This window comes from Chaetura pelagica, unplaced genomic scaffold, assembly GCF_000747805.2.
Source record: "Chaetura pelagica isolate M959 unplaced genomic scaffold, ChaPel_1.0 scaffold17, whole genome shotgun sequence".
In the NCBI taxonomy this organism is placed as follows: domain Eukaryota; kingdom Metazoa; phylum Chordata; class Aves; order Apodiformes; family Apodidae; genus Chaetura; species Chaetura pelagica.
The window spans coordinates 3,586,512-3,613,873 of NW_009970726.1; the positions used below are offsets into that span (position 1 = coordinate 3,586,512).

Genomic DNA, 27,362 nt, shown 5'->3' on the forward strand with positions numbered 1-27,362 from the left:
CAGCCTGCCATCTCTGCCCAGCTGGGCACAACACCAGCCAGACACAAAGTCCACTGAGGAATGTCAGTTACAGACAGTGCTCAGTTTACTGCATCTAGATAACTAGATTCAATCAAGAATCCTTGGTAAAATTAATTTTGGAAGAAAAGAACTTTTAAGAGTATGTATAAATGTGTCATTCAGGTTTCATATCTAATTTATTTGCCCTCTGTCAGTGATAAAGTCACATTACAAACATTTGCTTTTAGTACATTGCCTGGGATAACACAGCTGTGATTTTGCTACGTTAGCATTCCAAACTTCTTTGCCAAGCCAACCAACAAAGTAATGGACAAGACCTTTGGTTCACTTATATATTTATGAATGGAAAAAGTCATAATGTAAATTTACTCATTAAAAAAACTTGGGTACAAATTACACATACATAAGACCACCCATTTTTTGATTCACATGGACACCTTAGACCCAAACAACTCATTGTAATAGACTTTAGTGAGAATACTCCAGGTAAATATTACAACAATTGGAAGCATCTTGGATTTTTAAAAAAGTATATTTCAATACATAAGTTTGTATGCATGCTTTAAACAAATACAGTTCAAGAATGAGCAAAGAGTCTAAACAAAAAGTAGTATGACCAGCACTAACATTAAACTTTTCATCCAGATTTTAATATATTAGTCTAACGTAGTGTTAGTTACCATGCTGTACTGAAAAATGTAATGGCACAATCTGAATCATGGTTCATTAAATATTATACCCTACTTCCCCAGAATATTTAGGCTGGTCATAAAATTAACAATGCATAAGTAAATAAGTATAACCAGTTATAGACAGTTGCTTGTTTTACAAATTGCTATCAGGTAAGACATAATGTCTTCAGAGACTCAGAGAGATGGACATTCAATCATACCATTAAAACAGTATGGCCTGAAGAAATGGGCACATTTTCTTTTTGAAAGTATATTAAGACAATTCTGTTAGCTTTTAGTTACCCCTTGTAAATAATCATGGTATGACTGAATACAAGACCCAACTTTGAAAAGCAAAGGGTTTTAATCAGCATAGTGCATGATTGATTCAACATAATTCCCAGGAAACAAGCCAGTTACTCGATTGCAAACTCCTTCATACCAGCCGTCATCGTTCTTCTTTATCACATAAATGATTGCACCCTCCATAAACGACAGCTCATCATCTTTGTCCTTTGTATAGTCATATATAGCAACAACTGTGGATGGAACAGGGGCAAGTTTAGCATTTTATTAATAGCACCACTATTAATTGTACTTCAAAACAATGTTATTTTTTAAAAGACTGGTTTGCTATCCTGGGATCTTCTGTAATTAATTCACACGCTTTCCCTGTTGAACATTAAATCCAGAAAATGAATTTTCACTTTTCTTGCAACGTTAGCTACCAGTAAGAAGTGGGTGGTAACTACTCTGAATACTCAGTTAAGCTATTGACAGAGAGGTACAGCTGACTGCAACACAGTGAAGTGGAGCATTTGGACACTTAAAAGCTGAAGTATGAAATAACTGGCTTAATGAGCGAGGCAGTAATTTCTGGTCAGGTTACCTCACAAACATAGAGATGCATGTAAAGGAATCTCTTGGTTAGAGAAAGCCTTTAAAAAAGTCATTCTGTAAAAATGGACCAACAAAAAAAATTCCTACACTATGGCCCCTGCACATATATAGTATATGTACTTCAGTGTATTATCTTGTAAACATAGTGGCTTAGAGCCACTGTACAGAAATAGACGGTATTTGCTGCAGAGCTTCTACATGGTAGGTTTTTGGCACTACTTTTCAAGGAGCTGCAATGAGTGCAGGTATAAAAGTTACTGTAGGAAAAAGCAGAAGCAAATTCACAGCAAAATCAGCTATTTTTCAGTATTTGCTTGGTGAATATATTACTTTTACCAACCTCCAACTCATTGTGTGCAGTTACCAAAGCAAATCTCCCTAAGGAAAGTAGATGTCACCACCAAAAACTGGAATTAAAAACTACCAGTATGAATACACATTTGGACATCACAGCCTTACTCTTCAAAACAGTAGGTTCTTTTTCTAAGAACCTACTATTTTACATATGTATGTTCTCAAAAACCTGATGTCTTAATGCCTAGCAAATAAAGTATTGTCATCCCATGAGAACGTTCTGTGCACAGTCCAGCCAGGAGTGAAGACAGAACACAGCAGTTCTGCCAAGACAGGTACACGGGTACCCTACCCTGTTCCCTATGCACTGCAGTATCAGCCTGATCATAAGAAAACTTGCAACATTGCTGTTGACAAAATGGTCATTGTCAGAACACAGGCAACTCTACAGGCAGGAAATCAGCATCTCAATTATTCATGGGAAAAGACATTTACTATATGAGTTCCTACCTAAGTACAGTTCATAGACTGCTGATTTAGAGTCACTAATAAGTCTCCAAGGAAACTCACTTCACTACATTTTATAGTTGAAAGTCTAATGATCCACTCTAGCTACCTAGTTGGATAGGATAAATAAAGCTTGGACTTTCTGGCCCTTTTGCAATGCTGTTTCTAGATCATTGCCAAGCAATGCTCAGGTAGCTACAGAGTCCAGCAGCTCAGCAAAGATGAAAGCTATTCAATTTACATCTGCTTCTCATAACAAGGGATATTTTTATCCATTCTAGAGTGCTTGAAGGTATTTTATAATCCTTCCAAAAAAGGCTTATATTTTATCACATTAGGCATAGCCACAGACAAACCAAGAAGATAATGGTTCGAGTTCTGACTTATCAGGGACAATGCCTGTTTTCATCAGACCCAAGCTAAGTCCTTCATCCCCTCCAGATACCATTAATCCTCTGATTCTGCAGTAACACAGAGTTGCAACACTTCTCTTACCTTTCTCTATATAGTTTTTAGGTGCCCAAGCAGGATCTCCATCTGCATAGGGATCACTGTACTGCACAACAGCAGCCTCCTCATCCTCATAATCCACGGGGGGTGGGGGTGGAGGAGGAGGAGAGTCATCAAACATCGGCATCTCATCGGGAGGCGGTGGTGGGGGAGGAGTCGGGCTATCAGCAACTAGAAACGTTTGGAGATTATTTTTTTTTCTTAAATCAAAACAGTGTGGGGATGCAAACAAACCTGAGGCTGCACACTGTAAATAAAAGGGGTGGGGCGAACAACACACATAGCATGCACTATAATACCATGCACTGATTAGGAACAGAGGCTTTGTATTAGCATCTACAACACACAGCTACAGTTGCTATTAGTGGTCAAATCTATGTATAAATGCTACTAGAGTCAAAGCACATGCTGCGGGGCATAAGCTGAACACCAGCAGGGGGGAAAGCTTCCTGCTGTGAAGTCCATACGCTGCGGGGCTTCTGCAGCCCTTAGCTATAGGAGGACTCCGAGTGGCACCTCTGAGCCAGGCAGCAACAGGCCTCTGGACTAGACCAGCAGCTTGATTATTTTTTAACAAATCCTTCTATAACAATCACTTAATGTATTTATCAACACAGCTTCCTTGGATCCCTTCTCTCTCAGAGCTAGTGTTAAGGGGACAAGATCTGGTGTGCATCATAAAAAAAGAGAAGAGACTAGTGTTTAAGATTTAACCAGGTGAGAGAAAGCCAAGTAATCCTTCTGCAGAAGAAAAGCTTTGCAAAGGTCCTTATCTTATAGACTACCTTGTGTGTGTGTGCACACATCCAGGATTCAACTAATAAATGGAAAACTACAACAGGCAGCTGCTGCTCTTGGGGAAAAAGTGCTCAAGGAATTAAGTACATAATCCAAAATGTCAAATCTCTGCCCTGAGATTCTCCAATCAGCACAATTACGAGTTGCTTAGGGAAAGGGAAAAGGAGAAAGGCATTATGGTACAAATCACTTAAAATCACTTCATCAAATTAGTTTTCAGTAATGTTCACAGCAGCTGGCAGCAGAGGAGACAGAGAATATGCTCAGCTGCAAGACATCAAGTCACTTATCCTGTTCCTTGGGAACTCTGGTTCACTACACACAGACCTAGGTGTAAGCACTAGGAAGCCCATGTTACTGAAAGGAAGCTGCTGTTACTAAACTCAATTTTGTTATATAGCAATATAGATATAATTACAAGAGATTTGGGGGTGTGTACACCGAGAAGAGGCTTTGGGTTTGACTGGAAGGTATGACATCAGGCTGGGCATGTGCTCCAGAGCTTGGAGCTTCAGCACAGTACACTGATTTCAAGGAAAAAGCCAAGCTGTAGGGCAAGGAAAGAGTAACACTGAGAAGCCTTAGCTATTGCTAGGTACGGCAGATTAGAAATAGGGCTTCTGTTTGCTTTAATGCTCTTTACTTTTGCCTGGCCACTGCTCCAGCAGTGACTAATGTTTGCTTTTCAGCCACGTGCCCCTGACAAGCGGCTTGAGCACAGCTCCCATGTCCTAGCTGGGTCAGACTGGTTGCACTGGTATAGGGGAAGCCAAATCTCTTGCTGTGAGGGGGCAGAAGCCACCAGAAGCTGCTGGGGCAGAGGCTGCCTCAGCTCTGGCACCCAGCCTGCTTTCTATTCCTTGAAGAGCTAATGCTGTATTTCACCTGCAAATCCAGCTCTTCTCCAACTTGACCAGCTGAGCTGTATGCCCACAGCTCTCTGAATCAGTAAGACTGGCAGCCCCTGTATTAGTGATTCCTCTCCCATACAGAAGCCCACTTATGTCACTTGGAGACAGACTAACAAAGTCCTTGGACAACTGAACACTATGTCTTGCCTGTGTTACTGAATAGCACTCACAGGCAGGCTTCATTAATCCACCACAGACACATGACAACACTGTTTGTGAATGGATTGGCTTTGTGCAGTAGTTTCAGCACATCTTTCACAGAACGAATATTTCTCCCCTTAATTTTTTTTTGCAGACAGGATAAAAAGCCAGTATTGAAACAACAATCCTTTAAGATCTTGAGAAATCCTTACCTTAAGAAATGCAAAAAGTTGCATTTATTAAAAAATGAAGTTACTTATTTAAAAAGAAGAGGGCAGGAAATGCAAGTGTGGAAGCGCCAGCACACACCCTAACTGAGATGCAGTGCAGACACTGCATGCTTTATGGGAATCATTTAAAACAGTTCAACTTCACATTTAAACAAGGGGAGAGAATGGAACAAAAAATTAGACAAGTGCCACCCCATGGAAGCATCCCCCCACCTCTTTCATTTTAACCTAGACTCTTCCTGGTTCTGAACTTAAAGCAGGCAGACTCTAAAATAGTGTTACTTTTCCTAGGGGAGGGAAAAAAAAAAAGCATACAGGAAACCACACTAAATGAGAAAGGGTAAGAAGACCAGTATTTATACAGCTCCAAATTAAGACTTCTTTTCTTGTCTGTATTCACGTCCCTGTTCTTTAAGTGAAGACCAGCAGACTCCTTTTTAAAGGACTGGGTGTGACAGTACAGCAATTTACATCCATCAGTTGTCTTGGGGCACCAGACACACTGGAAGGAGATACCCACAGCATGGGCACAGGGCGCAGGAAAAGACACGTTGCACAGTTTTAAGCCCTCTGTCCTCGTTCTCTGAAAGATGTCCACGGAGCAGAGGATGTTGCTATGAGAAAGGGTAAGAAGACCAGTATTTATACAGCTCCAAATTAAGACTTCTTTTCTTGTCTGTATTCACGTCCCTGTTCTTTAAGTGAAGACCAGCAGACTCCTTTTTAAAGGACTGGGTGTGACAGTACAGCAATTTACATCCATCAGTTGTCTTTGGGCACCAGACACACTGGAAGGAGATACCCACAGCATGGGCACAGGGCGCAGGAAAAGACACGTTGCACAGTTTTAAGCCCTCTGTCCTCGTTCTCTGAAAGATGTCCACGGAGCAGAGGATGTTGCTTTCCAAAGCCACAGATCTTTATGATCAGGAAAAGACAAGCCTACCCACACATCTCCTGAACTCCACTCCCCCGTAGACATCTTGCAGAAGATGAGGCAGATGAAAGTCTAGCACACAATGCCAAAACTCAACAACAGCCTCTGCAGCCAGCTTTGCTGAGCGTATGTGCGGATGGCCACACGCACTCCTGCCTCTGGAATGAGGCAGCAGCAGCTCAAAGCTATACTTGTTATGTAACTCTCAAACCCAAGGGAGTGTTAAAAGAAAGAAATTTAAAAGAACGATTCCTAAAACTAGATTTCAAGTTTCAGCTATTTTTTCTGCAATCTCATTCACAAGTCAGCTTGCACTTTGTTGTTTCACACACGAGTAAGTCTGTCCCTTTCACCCCTGTTCTCCCAAGGGCTGTGTTATCTACAGGAGGACAAAACTTGGAACCGTTCAGAAGCAGGTGTCAATTTTCTCAAGTTTATCTGCAAGTGAAGACATTCTGTAACCTTAATCTTCAGTGGGTTTAACACTATACTTTGAATTTTGGAAAGGTTTATCAATAAAATTTTGTGGCACACTATTCTACATCAACATGATTCTTACTATCTATCTAGCACAACAACAAAATACCTCCTGTCTCTAAAGGAATGCTCAGCACATGACCACTTAAAAGCTCTAATGGGAAGATGAACAGCAGCACTATGCAAAACTGAGGGCTCCTAAATGTATGCTGGAGCTATATAGCTACTATGCAGTAGTAGCTCCTGAGATCCCAGCAAACTTCGCTGTGGCTCCCAAGCACTTTAAAAACATTTTCTACTTATTTCATGCCCTGTCTATATTGCATTCATTCTGTTGTTTACGGAGCTGCAATGTACTCCTATAGGAAAGACGTTCTCAGATCAGAAACACAACTATACCTGCACTATCATTTGGGACAGTAACATCCACCTGTGATGAATCAAGCAGTAATGGTAAAAGCAGAGTTACCAGTATAAACCACCTTGCAGTACAGATCACAGCCAGGGAGCACATCTCTTGCAAACCTAACAAGCAGAGAGCTACGCTGCAAGAAGCTCAGTAGGGAAATCTGACTGGAGAATATAGAGAAATGGAGAGTGAAAGGCTGCAGAACCTTACAATATCTTACAAGCTCCTTTGTAATGGCATTAGATCATAAGACTGCACATTTTCCATTAACTGTACAGCTTCTTAAGCATTACTACAGTATTAGAGTCAGTGGTTACACAGTACATATTTTGACAGTCTACATAAGCCTTTCTAATAAAATCTAATCAATTATCACTAGTGAAAAAGCCTCAGGCAGGATGGTTCAACATGAAATTAATATTTTTAATAAGATACATTTCTATATTCATATCAAGCAGATGCCACGTATTTCACACTCTATTTCTATAATAATTTTGCAGTTTGGAACAAATGGGTCAGTAATAATCATGCACATGTTATAAAACACTGAAGAGTGTGCCCTTCAGCTCCAATAGCATATTGACACTAGAATGCAAGATGGTATTAGCTTCTGGAAAAGGAAACAAAATAAGAGTCTGACTTGCCAGCCATGCATGCTAGAAGAAAGTAGGCTCTACCCTTTAACAGCTCAGCTTGTCCAAACTTACTGTTTTCCTGCACCCTGGCCACGAAGCCTGTGAGAGGTATCTGTGGAGTCAACTGAGGCATAGGGGGAGGGGGTGGAGCGATAGAAACTGGTAGCAACACACACACCATATCAGGGAAAAGTCAAACAGACAAAGAGGGGGGAAAAAAAGGAAAAAAAAAAAAAAGAAACAAACAAAAGCAGCCGTCAATAAAAAAAGAGGGGGAAAAAAAAGTAAAAAAAAAAAAAAGAAACAAACAAAAGCAGCCGTCAGTAACAAGGACCACAAAACAAAGTATGTCAAGAACAACAAGAACACACACACAGAAGAACCTTCTTCAAGCTTGTGTTCCCAACAAGGCTGAATTCGTGGTTAGCCAATCGAGGATCAAAAAGCAAAGCATGCCCCTGTGTTTAGCTGAACAAAAAGCCAAGCACAGGATGCGTGTCTGGAAGCTCACAGGGTGCACATGTGAAGGGACCTGCTCTGCTTCACTTGGGGAGCACACAAAATACTGAGCTTTTCATCTTGCTGCCAAATGAGGTTTACTGAAATTCAGTAGTTATCTTTTAAAAGTAGGCTACTAGAAGTAGAGGTGATGTTTTGCAGGATTCTGGACTCCTGTAAAGTAAGAGTAGAATGCTACATCAAGTGCAGCAAAGCAGCACTGAGAATGAGCAAAGTCAACTGCTTTATGAGGGAAATAATGCTGCAATTTCATATTCATACAGAGAGTACCTCTTGCAATTTTTTTCTGCTGGGACAGAGGGAAGTGGGTTAGCTTACTATGTTTTCATTTTACATAGAAAAAGAGACCTTGTTGCTCACTGGTAGGAAAATCAAATGGGTTTAGACCAGAAGAGAGCTTTATTATAAATTATTAAGTCTTCTGTGGTTAGAGGCACTCAGCAACCTAAAAGGCTGATGAAGTCTTCAACAGCTATCACTGGCTACACTAGCATGCAGAGCTTGCCAAGAAACACTTCTTCCAAGCTCATCTTCTCTGAAATATGTACCCATTTGGTGAGTAATAAGATATGAGACACGTGGCACCAGTGCTCAGAGATGCGGGCTGACAGCTAAGATGTCCAGCTCCTCCCTCTACACGAAGGAAAGAGGCATGGTAGGGCACACCATTCCAAGTATCAGCTCTGACAGGACATCTACCCATGAAGTAGGGAAAAGAAGAAAATGAAAAAACCCAACATAACATTAACTCATTTGTTTATACCATCCTCCTTCTCAGTGGAATTTCTCTTGCACTGAAGATGAGAAATTCTTGTGAAGATGGAAATTCAGCAGGGTAATCCAGTTGGAACCAAATTTGAAAGAGGTTCTGTATTTCCAAGTAAGCAACGGTTTTAAATAAAGCCATAACTAAGATTAATGTCTGATGAATAAAAATGGAGCATTTAGTTCATTACAAAACTAATAACCAGATAAACGGTATGGAAGAAATTATCAATAAGAGAGGGATAACAAACAGGTTTCTCACAAAATTGAAGTAAACATCTAAGAAAAAACAGAGTGTTTGTTAGCATGAAAAGTAAAACCTTAAGGAAACATGGGACCTGAATTTAATGTCAAGACAGCAGCATTAAAAAATAAATAAATAAAATCACCAGTTACAGAAACAGAGGAAAACAGTTTAGAGTAGAAAACCACATCCATCAAAATACTGGTTTAAAATGTTGACAATCAGTATTTTGAAAACACCAGAGAAGCTAGATTAAGGAACAGCACCTGCATTTGAGCAAAAAATTGCTTTGAACAAATATAAAAATTCAGAACCGGTGGTGTGCACTGCATTTAAGACAAATGAACTATTTTCAGAAGTAAAGCTCTGTTTATTCAACAGAACATAACTGTTCAAACATGAAGGAGCTTCTGTTGTTATGGTGAATTAATTTGGGGAAACAAGAAGGTGGAGGAAAATGAAGAGCCAGCATAAGTGAGAGAGAGTACAAGAAAAATCAGATTAAAAAAAAAGGTAATCTGTCTGGATATAATAATGTTTTCTGAAAAATCAAATACTTGTAAAGAGGACTATCATTCCTCCCTGTTTGTCTGGTCAAAATTTATGGAAATGGCAAGGAATAATTTTCCTGATAGAAACAGCTTTGTACAAACACTCAAGTAGATCCTTGTCCTGCAGATCTTTCTGCAGTTAACCTCATTTGCCCTGTTGGGTAGTAGGCAGGATGCTGCTGACTAAAACCTTCTTGCTTCCCTACGGTATACATCCCTTCCCTCATTCATCTCCATCTATACTACTGCAAGTGTGAAAGCACAGAGGAGGAGTCTGTAAAAAGAGAGAGACTGAGCTCTTCTTTAACAGCTGAGGTTAAAACTAAGGACAAAGGATAAACTTGTAATCAAGAAAGGATTTAGGAAAGAGACAGAGAGGAACTGTGTAATGGGAAAAGTTTGTTACATGAGCACTGTGCTCTGACAGTACTCTCTTGCCACTAGCCCAGCAGTGGAGGGACTATACTACAAGTGTATTAGGTCTCCTGAAAAAAAAATATCTGCTTTTAGTTTATGTTCTTCAAGCACACCTGAAATGCTAAGTAGAATGTGCCTATAATTAGATAGGCAATCATAATTTTTTGTCATGAGTAAAAGCAAACAATTCAGAGGGGAAAACAGTATAATTGCATATAGTGCAATCACTGTACAACTCCAATATGGTTTTTCTTGTTTGTTTTTCCTTCTATTTTAGGAAAGAAAGCAGTAATCAGATTGACATTTTTCATAAATTAATTAAAATGCCATGCATGCGTTTACAATCATTTTGCTCAAAACAGCTTTTGATTTCAGAGCTCAGCAGCTTACTTGAATTTTGAGAATAAAGAGGCCCGCCATTAACATGAGGTTGAGCAGAAAATGGGGCAGTCACAGAAGTATTCCGTCTGTATCCACCAGAAGATGCTGAAGAAGTGGTAGAGTTGTGTCGCGAGATTTGCCTGGTCATTGTGCCATACTGGGAACCAGGAGCTGAACCCGGAGCAGCTGAAAAGCATTAGCCAGAGGAACCAAGGAGAAGACTTAAGCAGAGCATTACTTGGGACAGAATGCAGAAAACAGAAAAAAGCCCAGAAATACTTGATTACAGGTCTCCAATAACTTAAGGCCAGTTAACAGGAGATTAACAGAAACCAAACATCCCTGTTATAATCAATAATGAGAAAAAACACACAGGACATAAAACAACACTCATATGAAGGGCATTTGAGAAATGCTGAGAACTACATTGAGAGACTGGATTGGACTGGAAAATTGAATCAGCTTCCAATTCCTAAGCATATCTCAATTATTCTACATGCAATACCCTTTATTACAAAAAACACAGAAAAAAAAAAATCCACATTCTGCTTAAAGAAAAAGCTCTCCATTATGAGCCAGAACTTGTCTCCAATCTAATATAAAAAGACACTCTAACAAAACAGTAAAATAAATGTAATGAGCTTCAAACACTCAGCACATTTATAAATCATACTTGCTAGTTGTGCTTTTATATTGATGGAATTTGCAGTAACAAATAAGAATCAGCAATGCCAGCTGACAGAAAGACATGTCTTTCATTCTTCAAGATGAACACCCATTTTTACCTTCCACATGCTTGCTGCACAAACTTCAAGGTTAATAGAACAACTGAAGTTCTCTTTTGGATTAATTTCTGATAGAGAAAAGAATCTCACGAATTGATATCACATTGCATTTTTAAATGCAAAAATTGTTTTGCAAGAAAATGTTTTGTGCTTTTATACGCATATATATAGCTATATATAAATACACACAAAAATGCATATCCACATATACATAAACAGTGTGTCATCAGCAGTTTGCAGTCTTGTAATGATAGCCACAGTCACTTTCGCTTAACACTTAAGTAAGAGAAAGTGCAAAGGGTTATATTGGTCAAAGCCTCCAAAGCTAGTTTCATAACACAATTAATTTTGTCATCAGCCTATGATAGGAGAGGGTGGGGTATTTTTCCTGCCTGTTTTGAAAAGTACAACTTTCAGATTTTGCCCTATCAGCTACATGTAACGCGTGAAGCAATTTTCCAAGAACTGTTAGTTCATATCCTCAAGTCCTCCAGTTTGCCACCCACCTGCAGCATTAGAGATTGAAACCCAAGCCACTGTGACAGACACTTCTGCTTTTCAGTCCCCTTCTGCTCACAGCATAGAATGCATACATCACCCTACACATCAGCTACCGTTAAGCCAGAATGCAACTGTAGTGGCTTAGTTTCAGCTGCAGGAGCGACACAGCAGAATACCAACATTTATGCTAATTTTGAGTTCTTAAAGATCAGATTATTTGCATCTTAGCTTTCTTGGGAACAGAGATTTCAAGCAACTGGCAGCTTTTCCCCCCTGCCTTGTGCATTCAGAGGCTTTAACCACAATAAATTAGTGGAGATTAGATTTGTTTAAAAAATAAATAAATACAAAAATCCCAGAACTGATTTTTACACCAGAATCATGTAGACCCCACTACAAAAGAAAAAACAACTTCACTAAGTCCATTAGGAAGAGATGATTATTTGATTATGCTGCATGACTGCAATCACTTCAGCATTGACACAAGTCTCACCTATCAGACTGCCCATCGGGAGAGGTGGTGGCAGTGGTGGTGCTGGCGGGGCTCCAGGAGGAGGAGGAACAGAAATATGTGCTAATAAAATAGTTCATATTCCTAATTAGGCCATATATTTTAAAAAACTAATAAACAAAAAAGCACGGGCACTTGATAGGCTTCCCAAATAAATACAGAAATACAGCTTTGATCAACTGATACAAACTCAGGCCTTGAAACTACATAGGGTTCTGTACCTGCAAATCTTTATTCCCATTGATGATGTTTTTTAGGATGCCAGAAAAAATTAAGATTTCATGCCTATCTGTACCAATTTAGGATCAGAAACAGCTGGGAAAGGAAAGTCTACACCTGCATAAGTGAAGACTTGTCATCTGAGGAGCAGAGGTATAAGAGATGCAGTACCAAAATTACACTGTTCTCTTGTGCAAATCAGCTTTATGTGCTTACAAAATACACAGATAGCAAACAGGTGACTGAGCTGCTTGGCTTATAATAAGGAAGGATTCTACACATTCTCACCATATATCCTTCTTAAAGATAAGGGAGTATGCTTTTAATGCTGAGAGATCCTGCACTGTTCTCTTCTATTGCTGTGCCATCTTACACACACTAGTTCTCCTGCCTCTCTCAATGATCTCCAATATAGCTTAGCAACTGTAATCCTAGCATAAACAACACTGGTGGATAAGCTTGAATTCTACTGCTGCTACTAGCTGTGTTTTCATAGTCATCTTCTGTGTTTTATTGTAAGACTTTTATTTAATTAAAAAAGAATATGTACATACCATCATTGGAAGATGGTTAAGTTAGCAGACTATTTCAGAAGGCAACATGTCCCATCAAACATTTATGTAGTTGCTGCTGCTTCTCAGGGCATCCAGAAATGCCAAACTGTAGATAGGCATTTAGAAATATATGCATCTCTCCTTCTATCCCCTCCTCTCTTTGATTAGCTTGTAAAAATATGGACCAACAAAGGTGTTTTAAACACCCACTATTCTATAAGTGATTGTTCTGCAAGTACTTTTGGTAAAGAATTAAAACTGTAGATGTCCCTCAGCACTCATAAGAGATTTTCTGATTGTGCCTCAGGGCAGTTTCTATCACCTCGTGTTCAGTCAAAATCCCTCTGCAAACACAAGCGACTGACACTACAGCCTGAAGTTACCACGGGAAGAGCCCCACATACCTGGTCCAATGGTTGGCGGTGAAGGTGTAGGCACGGCAATGGGAATGCCAATACTGCTGCTGCCACTGTTCTCTCGACTGCCGCTTCCTCCACTACTACCACTATACAAGAAAAACACAAGTATTAGCACAGCATTTCCTACAAAGGCCCGGCCCAAAGGTGCTCACACTTCTTGTGAGAGCTCTGCTAGCCTAACTTAATTATAGACTGTTGAAAAAATCCCCTATGAAATGCCTCTGTCTCTACCTACAATTGCAAACAGCTAATCAACTCTGGATGAACTGCACCCCTAATAAATTGAGTTAGTCAAGCTCATAAACATCACTATGCATAAAATGCCTAATTAAATGCTTTAAAAAATGAAAAGGTAAGCAACCATACCAGTTCTAGGCGACGAAGTAACAACTGCATGAACAGTTCAGAGGCCTTGTAATATTTGAAAGGAATAAGCTGGGGCAGGAAGAGTTAATGCCTAAACTACAAATAATAATTCAAGATTATTTATGATGTTGGCTGAAGGAACATTTCCTCTACTCACAACAGTTTAGATTGAGAACTTTTTAACTGAGAACAGCCATGATAAACCAACTGGGGTTTCACATGGTGTGGCTAATTTTCAGTATAGCTAACACTCCCCCCACAGCCCATGCTCACACTTTTTGCATACGAGAATTTTGTTTCTAAGATACTCTGAAAGGTAACAATACAGCCAGATCACAATACATGTCATTATATGATATAAAAATTAGAGGTCAGCAATACAGATTTTTAAAGAACATAGTTCTGTTGAATTACTGAATAACATTTCTACACTTCTTTGGAGGACATCACACTTCATTGAGAGAGATGAAGAAAAATCAAGATTCAGGTGGAATCTCTCCTTATTCTTATGCAAGAGCACTGCCTACATCAAGGCTTGAATTTACATTAAATTGATAATATAAAGGGAACTAAGTAGTCAAGATGTTTTGAGGCCAAAACACCACTTTAATGCATCCATGACAATTAAAGAGTACTGATGTTACAGTTTATTTACCATTCCTGGGTAGCTACAAGGCAGTGCTGTCAACAGTCAAGCAGAGATCATTCAAATATATCTTAAGAAAATAACATTATTACAAAAAGCAACTCAGTGATATAAAATGGAAGCCAAGATAACTCCTTCAAAATTAATGTTCTATCTGCCGAAGACCTTGATCTTGTCACCATGGTTGCGGCTGAATTTCTAACTGCAGTCTACATAAAAAGATCTTGTGAGACAGAGTAGGGAGCATTCACAGTAGCCAGCTAAACAGATTAAGATGATCTTCATTGCAGACAGATTCAGAAGTTACTTAATTCTGACAGTAATCCATGATCAATTGACCCAAATTACTGTCTTGATCCCTATTAGTGACCTACTGTGTTAGTTATAACACTTCTGGGAGTTGTCTTCTGGGAGTTGGAAAAAAAACAACAGAAAAAAAGCTCTCCTAAAAAATAAGCTAACACCTTACTTTTAACTGCACTCAATTCTTTGGTCTCTTTCTTTCCTGCAGTTTGAAGCCTATGACAAAAATCAAACTGAAAAAACTGAACTCATTCAAGAGGCTCAGAGAAGAGCTAGCCTTGCAAATAGAAAAAAAAAAACAACAACACATTTAAAAAAAACAAACCAAACCCAAACAAGGTATAATTGGAACACCCTTCTCACCTGAAACATACGCTACTCGGTCACCAAAGCCTCTAAGCACGTGGAAACAAGTGGCTGATGTATCTGCTTTATGAATAGGTTTTATTTTCTACTTTTTTTAAAGTTAGCACTGATCATGAGTGTTATGTTTTAACCAAAATAAAGCAATCAGCTCTTTCAAAGTACCTTCCATCACAGTGTTCCTAATCAACAGAAATTTCCCTTTATAATTAGTGGTCTTGAAAACAACAACAAAAAAAGCCTAAGTGTATTTTAAGCTAAGGTTAATAATGCAGCTTTAAAACCATTAGAATCTATCACTATCCTACCTTGCAACTGAATAAATTTGGAAGTTTTTCTTATTCTTGGGAAAAAAGCATCACACAACAAAATAAATTAATTGTACAAAATGAAGCCTGTGGTTATGGATGTTGCTAGATACATTAAGGCTTCTAGAGAGTGTGAAGAAATTTCTGTGTGTTGGAGAAGTCAACAATACAGTGATGTTCTGTTAATGCAGCATGGAAGAATAACTCACCTTTTGCCTTTCAACAAAAAGCCAAGAAGCATAAAGCTTCAAAGCTTTTATCTGACTTCAGTAAGCATCAGTATATGAGGCAGGAAAGAGCTTCAGAAAGAAAATGCTCTACCTGTGTGTTCGTGGTCTCTGGTTCAAGGAAGCTGTCCTTCCTGGACTGTGCTGACTGCCCAGCCTGGCAGGACTGGTCATGTAATCATTGGGGACTGTTGGTGGTTTGACTGGCTCCAGGGTTTTGTAAGGAGTATTTCGTCTGGTCAAGGAAAAAAGATTTGAAGAAAGAAAAATAAAGGATCAGAAGATCAAAAGGATAAATTAATGAAGTAGTGCAGCCATTTGTTTCCTAAGTTTTCATCAGAGATCACTACACAGTGACCCACAGTCCACTGTATTAAACAAATTCCACCAGGCAGGGTAAGCAGGTTACATTCAACTCTCTAAAGTGCCCTTACATAGATAGATCCATAAAGCAGGCCTGCAGCACATAAATGGATTTAAAAAGTGTAACGTAAATTTATCACCCAAAATATATTCTATGAACTACATAACATCCAATAGTTACATCCACATAACAATCTGGAGTTACCTTTCAGCACAGTGCACATGATAAACTCCTCCACTGTAACAATTTCCTCTTTCCCCCCTGCCCCCTTTCCCTCCCCCTCCAAATGCTTTCCAAAAGCACTCCTGATTAAAGGTATTCAACTCATTAAGACAGGGTAATGCTGAAAGATTCACTGAACAAGTTACATTTGCAATTACCAGTGCTCTTCCTATCTAGTGGCATTACTTCATGCAGTAATCAAGCAATCTCATATCACTTAAGCAGATCTTAAAAGTGCTTCACAGATGAGCTTCATTGTCTCCATTTTGCAGCCAAAGAAAATGAAGCCCAGAGAATTATAGGGTCACCTAGCAGAGCACATCAAGTCAGAAACGTAACACAGATCTTTCATGATGTATTTACCAGACCCATTCTCCCTTAAGAACAGTGCATTTATTGTACTGAATTGCAGAGCTCTCCATTTCTGACCAGTACCTAAGAGATCTCTTGCAAGACATGGAATTTGGCAGTGCACCAGCTAACCAAAACAAAAATAGTACTAAACTACAGACATTTAATCATTTGTTCAAACACTGGTTATAACTGAGTTGGTAAGTTATACAGCTTCCTGGTATTTAAGAAACTCACTAAATTCCTTTTTACAATATGGAACACAATAGTACTAAATTTTAACTATCACATTTTATTATTAAAGCCTCTCAAAGAGAAAGTGGAAATACCATAATTGTATACATGCACTGCAGTATTTGCAAATTAGTTTGTCTATACAAAGAAGTTCAGATGATTTTACTATGCAGGCTGCCACCACCCATAGATCTGCCAGAAGCAATCATTCGTGGGAAAGATAAAGCAACTCTGTATTCCAGTTGTAAGAGAGAGAGCTCTAAATATCACCAGATAAAATTATAAGCAGGAAAGATTTCAAATGTGTTTCAACAGAAATAAATCTTGAAAACTAATGTTTTAATGTATGCTACCCTGGAATGCACTAGCTATGGGAACTACTCCTCAGCTTTGCAGTACTATTTATTTTGCCTTTACAGTTTAAATATACTGTCTAAAGCAAACCCTGACCAAATCCTCAGGTTCAGCCATGCCTCAGTTTCTCCTTTGTTCTTCTCAGCTTCACTGAAGAACTCAAACTCCTAAGCATCAGAGAAGTAAAAAACAATTTCTTCCCATCACTGAAGTCCCATCCTTCCTTTTGCTTTTCTGCCACACTTGAAAGGATGAGGAAAACATTCTTTCCTGTTACTGCCTAGTACTCCTCATGGATTCAGTGAAGTGCTGATGTCCATTGCCATCACAGAGAGCTACAGCAAGGCCTTGCTCTGCTCCAGGACCCTCAACACATGGCTGCAACCACTGCCTCCATACAGCTCCAGCAATTCACTCTTTCTCCTGTGGTACCTCCAACCTAAGTGTCCAAGGTTTTCCACAGTCTCTCCCTGGTCTAGTGAAGAGACCTCTGCTTTCCTGCCGGTCCTTTCCCTTTTCAGCCTAAGCAATTTCTGTGCAGGGCTCTCTCCCCACCACATTCCTTCAGATAGTTCTGCCTTGGAGGGACAAGCTGCACAACAGGCAGCACCTACTTAAAGGCCCATGTTAGACACCAAGCTTGTTCTGATTTTAAATGCTTATCTCTTTTCTGGATCAAAAGGTGAAGATTAGTACCCTTGCGGTTTCTAGCAATTTTTTCTGCATGTATTAGGGAAGCAGTCAAGCCTATGATATTTCATGCTTTGGCAGAACACGTCAGCTCAAGACAAGAGCTGTACTTCCTGAACAAGGGCAGATAGAAATCTCTTGTTACAAACCCACATTATTCCTCCCCCTCAGCCAACTGCTGCCTCTTGTCAAGCTCATCTGGAAATGATGTTCAGCTGATTAATCCTTATCAGGCATCAGTGAAGGCAACCAAACAGCTCTGGTTTGTTCAGGGGGGAGCATTAGAAAGAGGCAGCTCACCAGCACATCCAACACTGCTGTTTCACTAGCAACCATCCAAGAGGACATGAAAGCACTACCCAGTTTCCCAGGGCTGATAAACAACTCTCTCTCAGCTGGGATAACAAAGACAATTGGAATACTGATTACATGCCCCTGAGCAATGGGAATTTTCACAAAACATGCTGAGGAAACCTCCAGAGTAATTTCTCTGCAGAATACACAACAAACACTGCAATAGTGAAGCAGCAAAGCAGGATTAAAAAAATCACTCGGTCTTTGAGAAAAGGAGTTGCTGCTTCTAATTTTCCTTGACCATTGCTCCTGATCCCCATCTTGTTCCACCTCCATTATTCCTCATTTTTCCAGCTCCACACTGCTCACAGACAACACACCTGAAGCGAATACAACTTTGCCAGCCAGCTTCACAGTGTCTCAGTCCCCCACAGCACAAAGGAAAAGGCAAAGTGACAAACAGGTAGAAGGTCTTGTTTAGGATGCCTTTTGGAAGAAGCTGCACAGTTGGACAGACAAAACCATATGGCACATGCTCTGAGCTTCTCAAGCATTAATGTTCTGGCCCCTAGCAACAATTACTTGCTGGCACACCAAGATAAGCAGATTTCTTTCCCCACAGGTCCACAGCAGCAAAATAGATGCTACAGCAAGTAACTATGATCACACTGGGACTTGGGAATAGCAAAATCCTTCCTCAATTAAACATAAAAATAAAAATGTCTAAGAGAATCAGTGTTTGCAATGCCACAAATTTTGCTTAGATAATACAAATATAGAGCCAATAGCCATATCATACTTGTTAACGTATTGAAAAATGAGCAGTCCAAAACTTTTACAATTCTTTCTCCCACTGAAGTTAAAACTTCTTGTTTTTCTTTTGTGTTACTAAGGATCTCTCCCCAAAAATCAGGAATAGCAATAGCCTCGCTTCCTCATTTACTAATATCTATAATAAATTCTTCACCCATGAAAAAACATTATTTCAAAAGGTCATAACGAAAATAAGAGTCAGTACAGCTGAGAGGGTTTATACAGAAAAGGTAACTATGTTTTTTGCTAAACGCAATCAGAATTGCCATGTATCCACGTATTTATGACACACCAACACTAGCACAATTAAAACTTCCTATATCATGGGCAGAACCAAGCAGTCTTCATTCTTACCCCAGAGTTCCCCGGCCTGACATGGGAGGACTTGGTGGTTTTTGTGTAGGCGGATTTGTTCTTGACAAGGTGCCAGTTCTTGCAGGCTGGTTATTTCCATGCTGAAATAAGGGAAAACATGATTTTATTTTTATAACAGAGCAGCCTTATTATTGACAGCTTTTTTTTTTTTTTTTTTAAGTGTAAGATTATGAAGTGAGAATTCCCAGACAGCTGTCAAACAGCAAGTTTTCAGCTACACGCAAGACGGACACCAGTAAACAAAGAGAGTCTAAAGACAAGCTTAATGTTATTTTTGCTATTAATTTACAGCAGACATCAGAAAGGTAGGCAATTGACAGGTTCATGCACAAATCTCGTATGTCCTCTTTTCTTTAAAGGGAAGCCACATTTGTGTTCATCTCCATACAGGCGTTAATAATTTAAATCAACCTTTACTCTGACAATACAACACAGTCAGCATGGGCCCAGAATTTCTCAATTTGCTCCTCCAATTTGACTACCAGAGTCATTCAGGTTGTCTGGGAAGTCTCCTGCAAAATATGTAAGTGAAGGGAAACAAGGCATCTACTGAATTCAGAGCAAAGCACTACATGTGTTAGAGAAATTAATGTATCTATGTTTAAATGCAGATGTCAATGTATCATAGATACATTGGCACACGCTAAATGCTGTAAACAAAAAAAAATCAAGTATAGCATGTTTAATCTAAATATCCTATGGAAAGCAGAGGAGAGCATGGGAGCGCACTAGTTTTCAGTTTTAATGGCTCTGCAGCCTCTACTATCAGTCACATGAGGCACTGTGGGTCAAAGGAGAAATAACACTTCTTACCTTGGCTTTTAGCCACTTAACGTTGGCAAAAAAAGGGGGGAAAAGGTAGAAATTAATGGCAGATCCATCACAACTGATAGGACAGGTTAAACGACAGATAATCACATTTTTAAAAGTCATTTGTGTCTGCTGATAATTAGCTACATCCCAGTATACTAACAGATTTTAATGGCTCACTCAGTCATTGAAAGTTCTGTGTCTAAGTGACCACAGGGAAAACACTTGTGTCAAAATTAAGTGTAGGAAAGCTTTGCCAGACTTGTTTGCCAGGCTCCTCATGGGCAGTAAAGGGCTGAGAAGCCATTTGCTAACCATTCAAGTCCAAACCCAAATCAATGCTACTTCAATGGCAATATGCACTTAAGTATTTGTTCACAAAACCACAGTTTCAACTATACGGCACAGAATAGGCTTGCCTGTTGCTTTGATACTTAACCTTCACATGTTTGGAAGAAATCCTAACTGCTAAATTGAATGGCAAATAAAGGAAAGGAAGTTCTCCAACAGGATGAGCAGCAGTGCCTTTCACCTCTGGTTTATTGATTGAAATCTGATTCAAGCCAGCACAGCAGTGGCTGCTCAAAACTGTTGGCAGCGCTCTGATGATTGTTACTCTGAAACTTTACCTCTTAGAATCAAGTCATTATGTGACTCCACTCTATCATTTTTACAGCCTTCTTGATTGCAGAGGAAAATTATTAAAATTTGGCATCATAAGAAAAAGAAATGTAAAATTTTATTTAAATTCAAGTTGAGTTATCTAATTTTAGGGGGGGGGCAACTGATGCTTTTGAATGAGAAAAAGGGTTAGTTTCATCAATTAAAAAAAAACAAAACACCACAAAAATTACCCAAACACAAAAAAACAAGCAAACACAAACACTCAACACATAAAATAATCCAAATGCTTTTCCTGAGGTTGTTTGGAAATACACTGTCATTTCCAGAACAAGCCTTCTAATGCACAGCTTTTCAAACTGCAGTTCACACCTTTCTTTCCTCCTCCTCTTCCTCCAAGAAACACAGACCAGTTTATAGGCATTCATGAAATCAACAAAAATAATTTAAACACGCTATTTAGCAATGTGCATATATGAGATTTCTGACAGGGTCTGCAAAACCACTGGAAAACAGCTGGTGTTACAAATCAAGAGGTTGAAAGTCATTGCCCTCAAGTGATTCGTATTACAAGAACAGAAACACAAAACCCTCTTCAAAATTCAAATGAAGAAATTCAGATGTGGTAAGTAAATTTGAAGGCCATCCCATTCCTCCCAGTCTGGGCAGAGGTTCATCAGCAGTGGCAGAATGGAGGCATTTAAACAACTTCTGTCCCTACATACTTATTTCATGGGTAAAAATGAAGACTCCGTTTCCAGGATGCCAGGATAGTCTCCCAAGTACTATATTTTTAAAACAGGCTTTTAGCAATTAAATTTGCTTTCTGCTCTCACAGAAATATGTGACCCTTCCCCTCATTTCACCAGTTGCCAAAAGCAATGGCATAATACTAGGAATTTATTGAGATAAACCAAAAAGTGAAACTTGGGTCCCATCCCTTCCCAGCAGCCATAGATAGGAACTTTTTAAAGCCTTAAAAGGAAGAGTGGCATGGTTTCCTACCCAGCCTCTACTACTAACTTTGCCTGCCTCAAAAATACAAAACCTAAAAGCTTTCTCTCTTTGCTTCCCTTATGCAATGTCACTCAGCACTTACGATGAGTTTTTCTGCCTCCTCCTTAATCACTGTTACATTCTGCTTCCACTGCAGTGACAATATGAATATCAACACCTAGCAATGATTCAGGAATTTTCATCTTATTTCAAAACTCTCTACTGCTATGTACTATTTAACATACAGCTGAAGTACAACAGCTCTTGACCTTTATTCCTATCAGGTGAGCTTAATATCTTTTGCTACCAGTTAAACAATATACAGACATGCCTCTATTGTGCAAAAGAATTAGTAACTCTTGTCACACTGTTTTCTATAAGCAAAAAAGCTCTTTACATGTCCTCTCTATTGCTGTCAATATAAACAAGAGTCACACAGGCAGGAAAACACAGAAGGAAGGAACAAAAGGGGAACAGGGATTCTTAAGGGAGAGAACTCTAGCTCTAAAAGACAGAAAGGGAGATGAAACATATGGCTATTTAATCATGATTAATAAGCTAATTCATGAGGAGGAGACATTTTCTTGTACTCACTGGCTAAGCTTATGAGGTCAACCTTGTTGCATTTCTTGGTATGAAAATTAAATGTAGTGCTTCCTAAGCAACTAAAAAAAAATGCTTGGAACTGGAAACAGGATTTAGACTCATTATGACTTAAAGAAAAATAGAAAAAAAAAACAACAGTAGAAAACAATTAAGAAAAAGCAGGTACATGTTTAATGTAGGTTCAAGAATCTACCAACACCTCTAGGCCAGACGGCCAGTTGGCAAAACATGATTGTCACCAACTGCCTGAGCAGTACGAAGAAGGTCAGCACGGAAGGCAGGCAATACAGGGAAGCAGCAGCAGCATGCATAAGGGCTCAAAGCTTGAAGAGGAAAGAGACTGTTCTGAGATGGGTCTATAAAATAACAGGAGGTACAAAACAAAAAATGCTTAGTCAAATGAAGAGCAGCACTGAGAACTCCTGCAGAAGCTGTAAGGAGCACACCTCCCTTCTCCTCCTAGTTGTATTAATGTATATACAGGAGACAGCCAGATAGCAGCGTCCTGGATGACGTACACATCAGAACAGAAACACAGTGTGCAGGCTTGCTGGGGATGCTTGTGATGCCAAAGCAGAGAACTAGAGAGATCAGGATATTCCCAGAAACAAGACAGCATGGTAAGCAGCAGTATTGGTTGTGTTTTCTTGATAGCATCATAGCAAGAGAGATGTTCTAAAGAAGCCAGCAGAACAATTTTGCCTTTCCAGGAAAAACCTGACAAGCATAAGACAGTCCTGGGTGAAGTTTTAAGGGCTGTCACCATGATGCAGAAAGAAACCACAGTCTTGGGCTTAATAACCAGGAGTCAGCCTCACTGTATTTCCAAAAGATCACAGCTAGGGCAGTGGCACATTCACAGGTTTTTGACAGTGTGGGAAAGCAGGTCGGACAAGGACTGAGAGTCAGCAGTGGGCTGGAAAGGAGCAATGCAATTAAGGTAACAGGCAAAACAGGTGTTTCAAACAGCCATGCAAGGCATTTATCAAAGCCACAAGTGAGGCTGCTTCTGTAACTGATGCCAGGAATTCAGAGCACCTGGACTGAGAATTTTAGCTGTGGGTTTAGACAGGACAAGCAATGTTTTGGGACAGTCAAACACTGATTGTTAATTCCAAGACAGAGGCCTACTTGCTTAAGGCAACTACTTTAGCAATCCCAGCACACTCAGTTCTGTCTTAAAAAAACACAAAAATACCTGCTCACAAAGGCAGCTCTGCAGGTTTCTGTAGCTGAGACCAAAGGCACAAGACCAAGAACAGCATGAAAGGGTAGGATGTGAGGCAATCAGAAGTTATCTACTGGTGGCCAAAGGATGCCCAGACATTTGAGGGACTCAGAGGTAGCCATCTAACTGTTTTTAATAGTTTCCATGCCAAGTTACAAGTCATGAGGGAACACTAGTCATGATTCAGGGAACCAGAAAGCTAGTATTTGGAGTCATAAACTGTCTTTTGGAAACTAGGGCTAGGGACACTGCACACAACTCACTTACGTAACCAAATGTATCTGTAAGCACAGAAATACAAAAGGCCACCTGCACACAGGAGCAAAAAACTTACTACACTGACATCCAGCAAGTTTCTCACATTTCAGCTATGAACTCTCCAATTTCAGACTGAAGAAACTCCAAATCTCTATGCAGGTTGGTTGTACTTCCCCAGCTGCATGTTGCTCGCTATTTCCCCAACTCCTGAATTTAGAGACAATTCCACACTATATCCTGCCATAACCAGGATCACTAAAAGCTGGCATTAAAGCTACCCAATATAAATGCTGATCAATTGAATCAAAGGTTTAAAAACTGCACCAGTCAGAAATTTAATGTCTGCTGTAAAAGCAATAACCAGCTTTTAGATCCATTACCTTTGACCAGTAATCACAGACATCAATCACAATAGAAAAAAAACATGATTGCTCTTGACTCTTCAGTCAACATCCCCTTTTACCTAAAAAGGTATTTCCTTTATTAGCCAAGAAAGAATTATTTGAGACATCCCTACGGAAAGGCAGCTGGCTGTAAGATCTTTTGAAGAAAAAACACTTCTTTACTGTGAGTGACAGAGCACTGGAACAGGCTGCCCAGAGAGGTTGTGGAGTCTCCTTCTCTGGAGACATTCAAAACCCACCTGGACACGTTCCTGTGTGATGTGCTCTAGGTGATCCTGCTCTGGCAGGGGGGTTGGACTAGATGATCTTTTGAGGTCCCTTCCAACCCTTAGGATTCTGTGATTCTGTGAAGTGCTATTATGCAGCTAGGCAATTCAATTGCCCCATAGGCATCCTTATAGATTTTTGCACAAGATTGCCTCCTGTCTCATCAGTGGCACAATTCTGGAGTACCACAAGACTACAGGGTCAGAGCCAGAAAAGCAGCTGGAGGGGCATTTGTACAGGAAGGTAAGGGGATGCCTGTGGAAAAGATACAGTAAAGCAATAACTCCAGAATGTCATTTCCATAGAGAAATCAAGATATGGGCTTAGGGAGAATATGTAATCAGATACGTTTTTCAGAAGGCAGACTGTATGTGGGTGTCAGACACTCAGGATAACATATTTCTACCACTCATTCTGTGCAGTTTTAAAGAAATCATTCCTGTGTCTCAATTTCTACAACAGAATAGGTCAGGAGCCTTTTTTCTGTTATTTCCTTTCAGTCTATTGTAAGGCAGATTATTTTGAAAAAAAATAGGTTTCAAATCAGTATTTCTTTCAGAATTGAACATAAGTAGGTAAGTCTCTCTTCAGTGAATTTTTACCTTTAACTATAACCTCTCCCAGTATTATTTGCAGGCTAATAATTACAGTCTTCCATTAACAGCAACCAGATGTAGCTTGTCAATATTGCTTCTGTCCTTGATTTCTTCCTCTTTTTTTTTTTTTTTAATTTCCAAACTGAGCGGGCAAAAATTTAAATCACATCTGACCTTAAGATGTTTTTATATATTAAACTACAATTAACATACAAGAACCTGCTTGTGGATGATAGAAACAATTAATACCGTTCCCTCAGACCTCAGTATTCTGGTTCAGAGAAAGATACCTAGATTCCTGCCTTTAAATACATCAAGCTTTTTTAATTCTTTGAGTTGGTAACTTCGAACCTAGCTACAATAAAATAAGATGTAAATGTAAAAAAATAAATGTATAAATGTAAAAAAAAAAATCTTTTCAAAATTAGAAAATAAAGAGACCTCATAGTTTTGAGTTTTCCTTGCAAGCAGGAGGCCTTGAAACCTACATTGTATCAGATGACACTGCACACTTCTGAATTTCCAGTAGCAAGTGCCCTATGAAAAGCACAGTGTCAACACTCAAACGGAGTCATTAGAGCTGGCAAAGGAGAGAGAGTTGCTTTTTCCCCCAGAGAAGCGTTCTTTACCCTACAGCAGTATTTACTGTTTGGCCATGACCCCAGAGGGATGATGTGACATTAATGAAATTGGCAACATGACATCCTTTGAAGCGTGAGTGTCTGGTGGAGTCTAATACAGGGACAAAGGCAGCAGAGGCTCAGGTTCAGACTCCCTGTCACACTTTGTTTTTATTACTGTGAACTATTTAAAAGTGGCTAACACACAAAAGGTCTTATCCTAAAGGGGAAGATTACATGATAAGGTAGCCTTCCACCCTCACATCAGTACCTCACCTGCAATTTTGTTTTGCAGCAACACAGATGTAAGTACAAGGACTATGGGTTAGCAGGGTCGGCTGGGAAGCATAACCAGGGTGAGAGCAAGGCTCCCTTCTCCAAGCTTAATGTTTAGTAAATTTTGGCCCAATCCCTATTTTAAAGTAGTCCTTCCAGCTTCCATCTGCCTAAGAACAATTTCTGAATTTTTAACTCATGTTTGACATCCCGGGCTAGAAAGCTTCTTACAGATTCAATGCTCTGAAATGCAAGTATTTTACAGTGATTAAATTCCAATTTTTTTTCTTAAAACAAAGCTGAAAAGTGATCAATCTTCATATACAATTCAAGTCTGGTTTTGAAGAACTATTAGTTTGTAAAACAAATTCAATCCAATTACAGCTACTAGGCATTTCCATTTAGCAAGTATTCAACATTTTATCTGCCTTTACCATAAGGCATCATTTCAGTTTCCTATTTAGCTGCCATTTTACTAATTGCTGCAATTCCACTTGCCTCCTATTAAAAAAAATTTAAAAAAATTAAAGGCCAACTTTACAGCTTTTAAGGCAGCTTCCAAGCTTCCTCCTCCTTCTCCCCCTGTTCAACTGAGGATTTTCTGTAAGAGTAATTGTATTTGACCTATTTATTTGCTGGCACACTACTTTTTTTTTTTTTTTCCCTTTCACAAAAGAAGGGGAAAAGAAGGAAGGAAATGTTAAAGTAGCCTCTGCCTAATAATTTTAAACCAAGCTGTACACAGGAAGGTAAGCATTCACATCATGACAGTTACTCTTATTTACCAAGAATGACTTCAGCTACATTCCCCTATCCCCAGAGGGTAACAGCTGAGCAACGACTTAACAGACCAGCAAAAATGCTTGCATGTGTGTTTCTTGGAGCCATCTACACATAGCATTTGTGTTGCAAGGGAAAGCCTTCTGACTAGCAAAACTATTTTAAAAGCCCCCGATTTTGACTGATGCTGGCCTTGACTTCATAGGCACCTAGGTTAAAAAAGCATATTTATCCTTTTGGAGACTCTGTATCTGCCCCTGCAGAGGCAAAGGGCAGGGAGTACAGCAGCTGGGGCAGCTTGGGGCTGCCACAGAGCTTTCGAGGGAGAAAGCACCTCTGCAGTTCTAGGGTGCTCCATAAAAGCTTTTCTACCAAGAAGCTGCTGGAGGAAGAAACTGCACTGCCTTCCAAGGAAGTGTCTCTCTCATCAGGGAGGAAACCTGCTCCTTACTATCATCACTGCCACCATCACCATCATCTGTCTGCACAAAATCACTATATGCACGTGAGACAGAGGGGGGCATGTAGAGCCCTTTTCCATGCCTTGAGCATAAGCATCTGCTTTTTCATCCTCTCTACACAACCATGAGAAACATCAGAGACACACAAAGAAAATCAGCTGTGAGTATGCACAGAAGGTGTTTCTGCATTTGCTCAGATAGAAGACAAACAGGAGAAAACAT

General features: G+C 39.6%; 1 protein-coding gene across 3 annotated transcripts in view; it reads right to left on the reverse strand.

Annotated features, from left to right (window-relative positions):
- Positions 1–339: 339 nt before the first annotated feature.
- The window catches only part of ABI1 (abl-interactor 1), a 54,525-nt gene continuing 27,502 nt past the window's right edge, over positions 340–27,362 (reverse strand). The window contains exons 3-10 of one of the 3 annotated variants that reach the window (XM_010006962.1): positions 19,197–19,297; positions 15,615–15,755; positions 13,293–13,393; positions 12,098–12,178; positions 10,328–10,504; positions 7,514–7,600; positions 2,889–3,074; positions 340–1,231 (exon numbers count right to left, since the gene is read on the reverse strand). In XM_010006962.1, the coding sequence (XP_010005264.1) occupies positions 1,056–1,231; positions 2,889–3,074; positions 7,514–7,600; positions 10,328–10,504; positions 12,098–12,178; positions 13,293–13,393; positions 15,615–15,755; positions 19,197–19,297 (1,050 nt within the window). In that variant the 3' untranslated portion in view covers positions 340–1,055. The remainder of the gene's footprint in view (positions 1,232–2,888; positions 3,075–7,513; positions 7,601–10,327; positions 10,505–12,097; positions 12,179–13,292; positions 13,394–15,614; positions 15,756–19,196; positions 19,298–27,362) is intronic. The other 2 variants (XM_010006963.1, XM_010006964.1) reach the window with 2 other exon arrangements.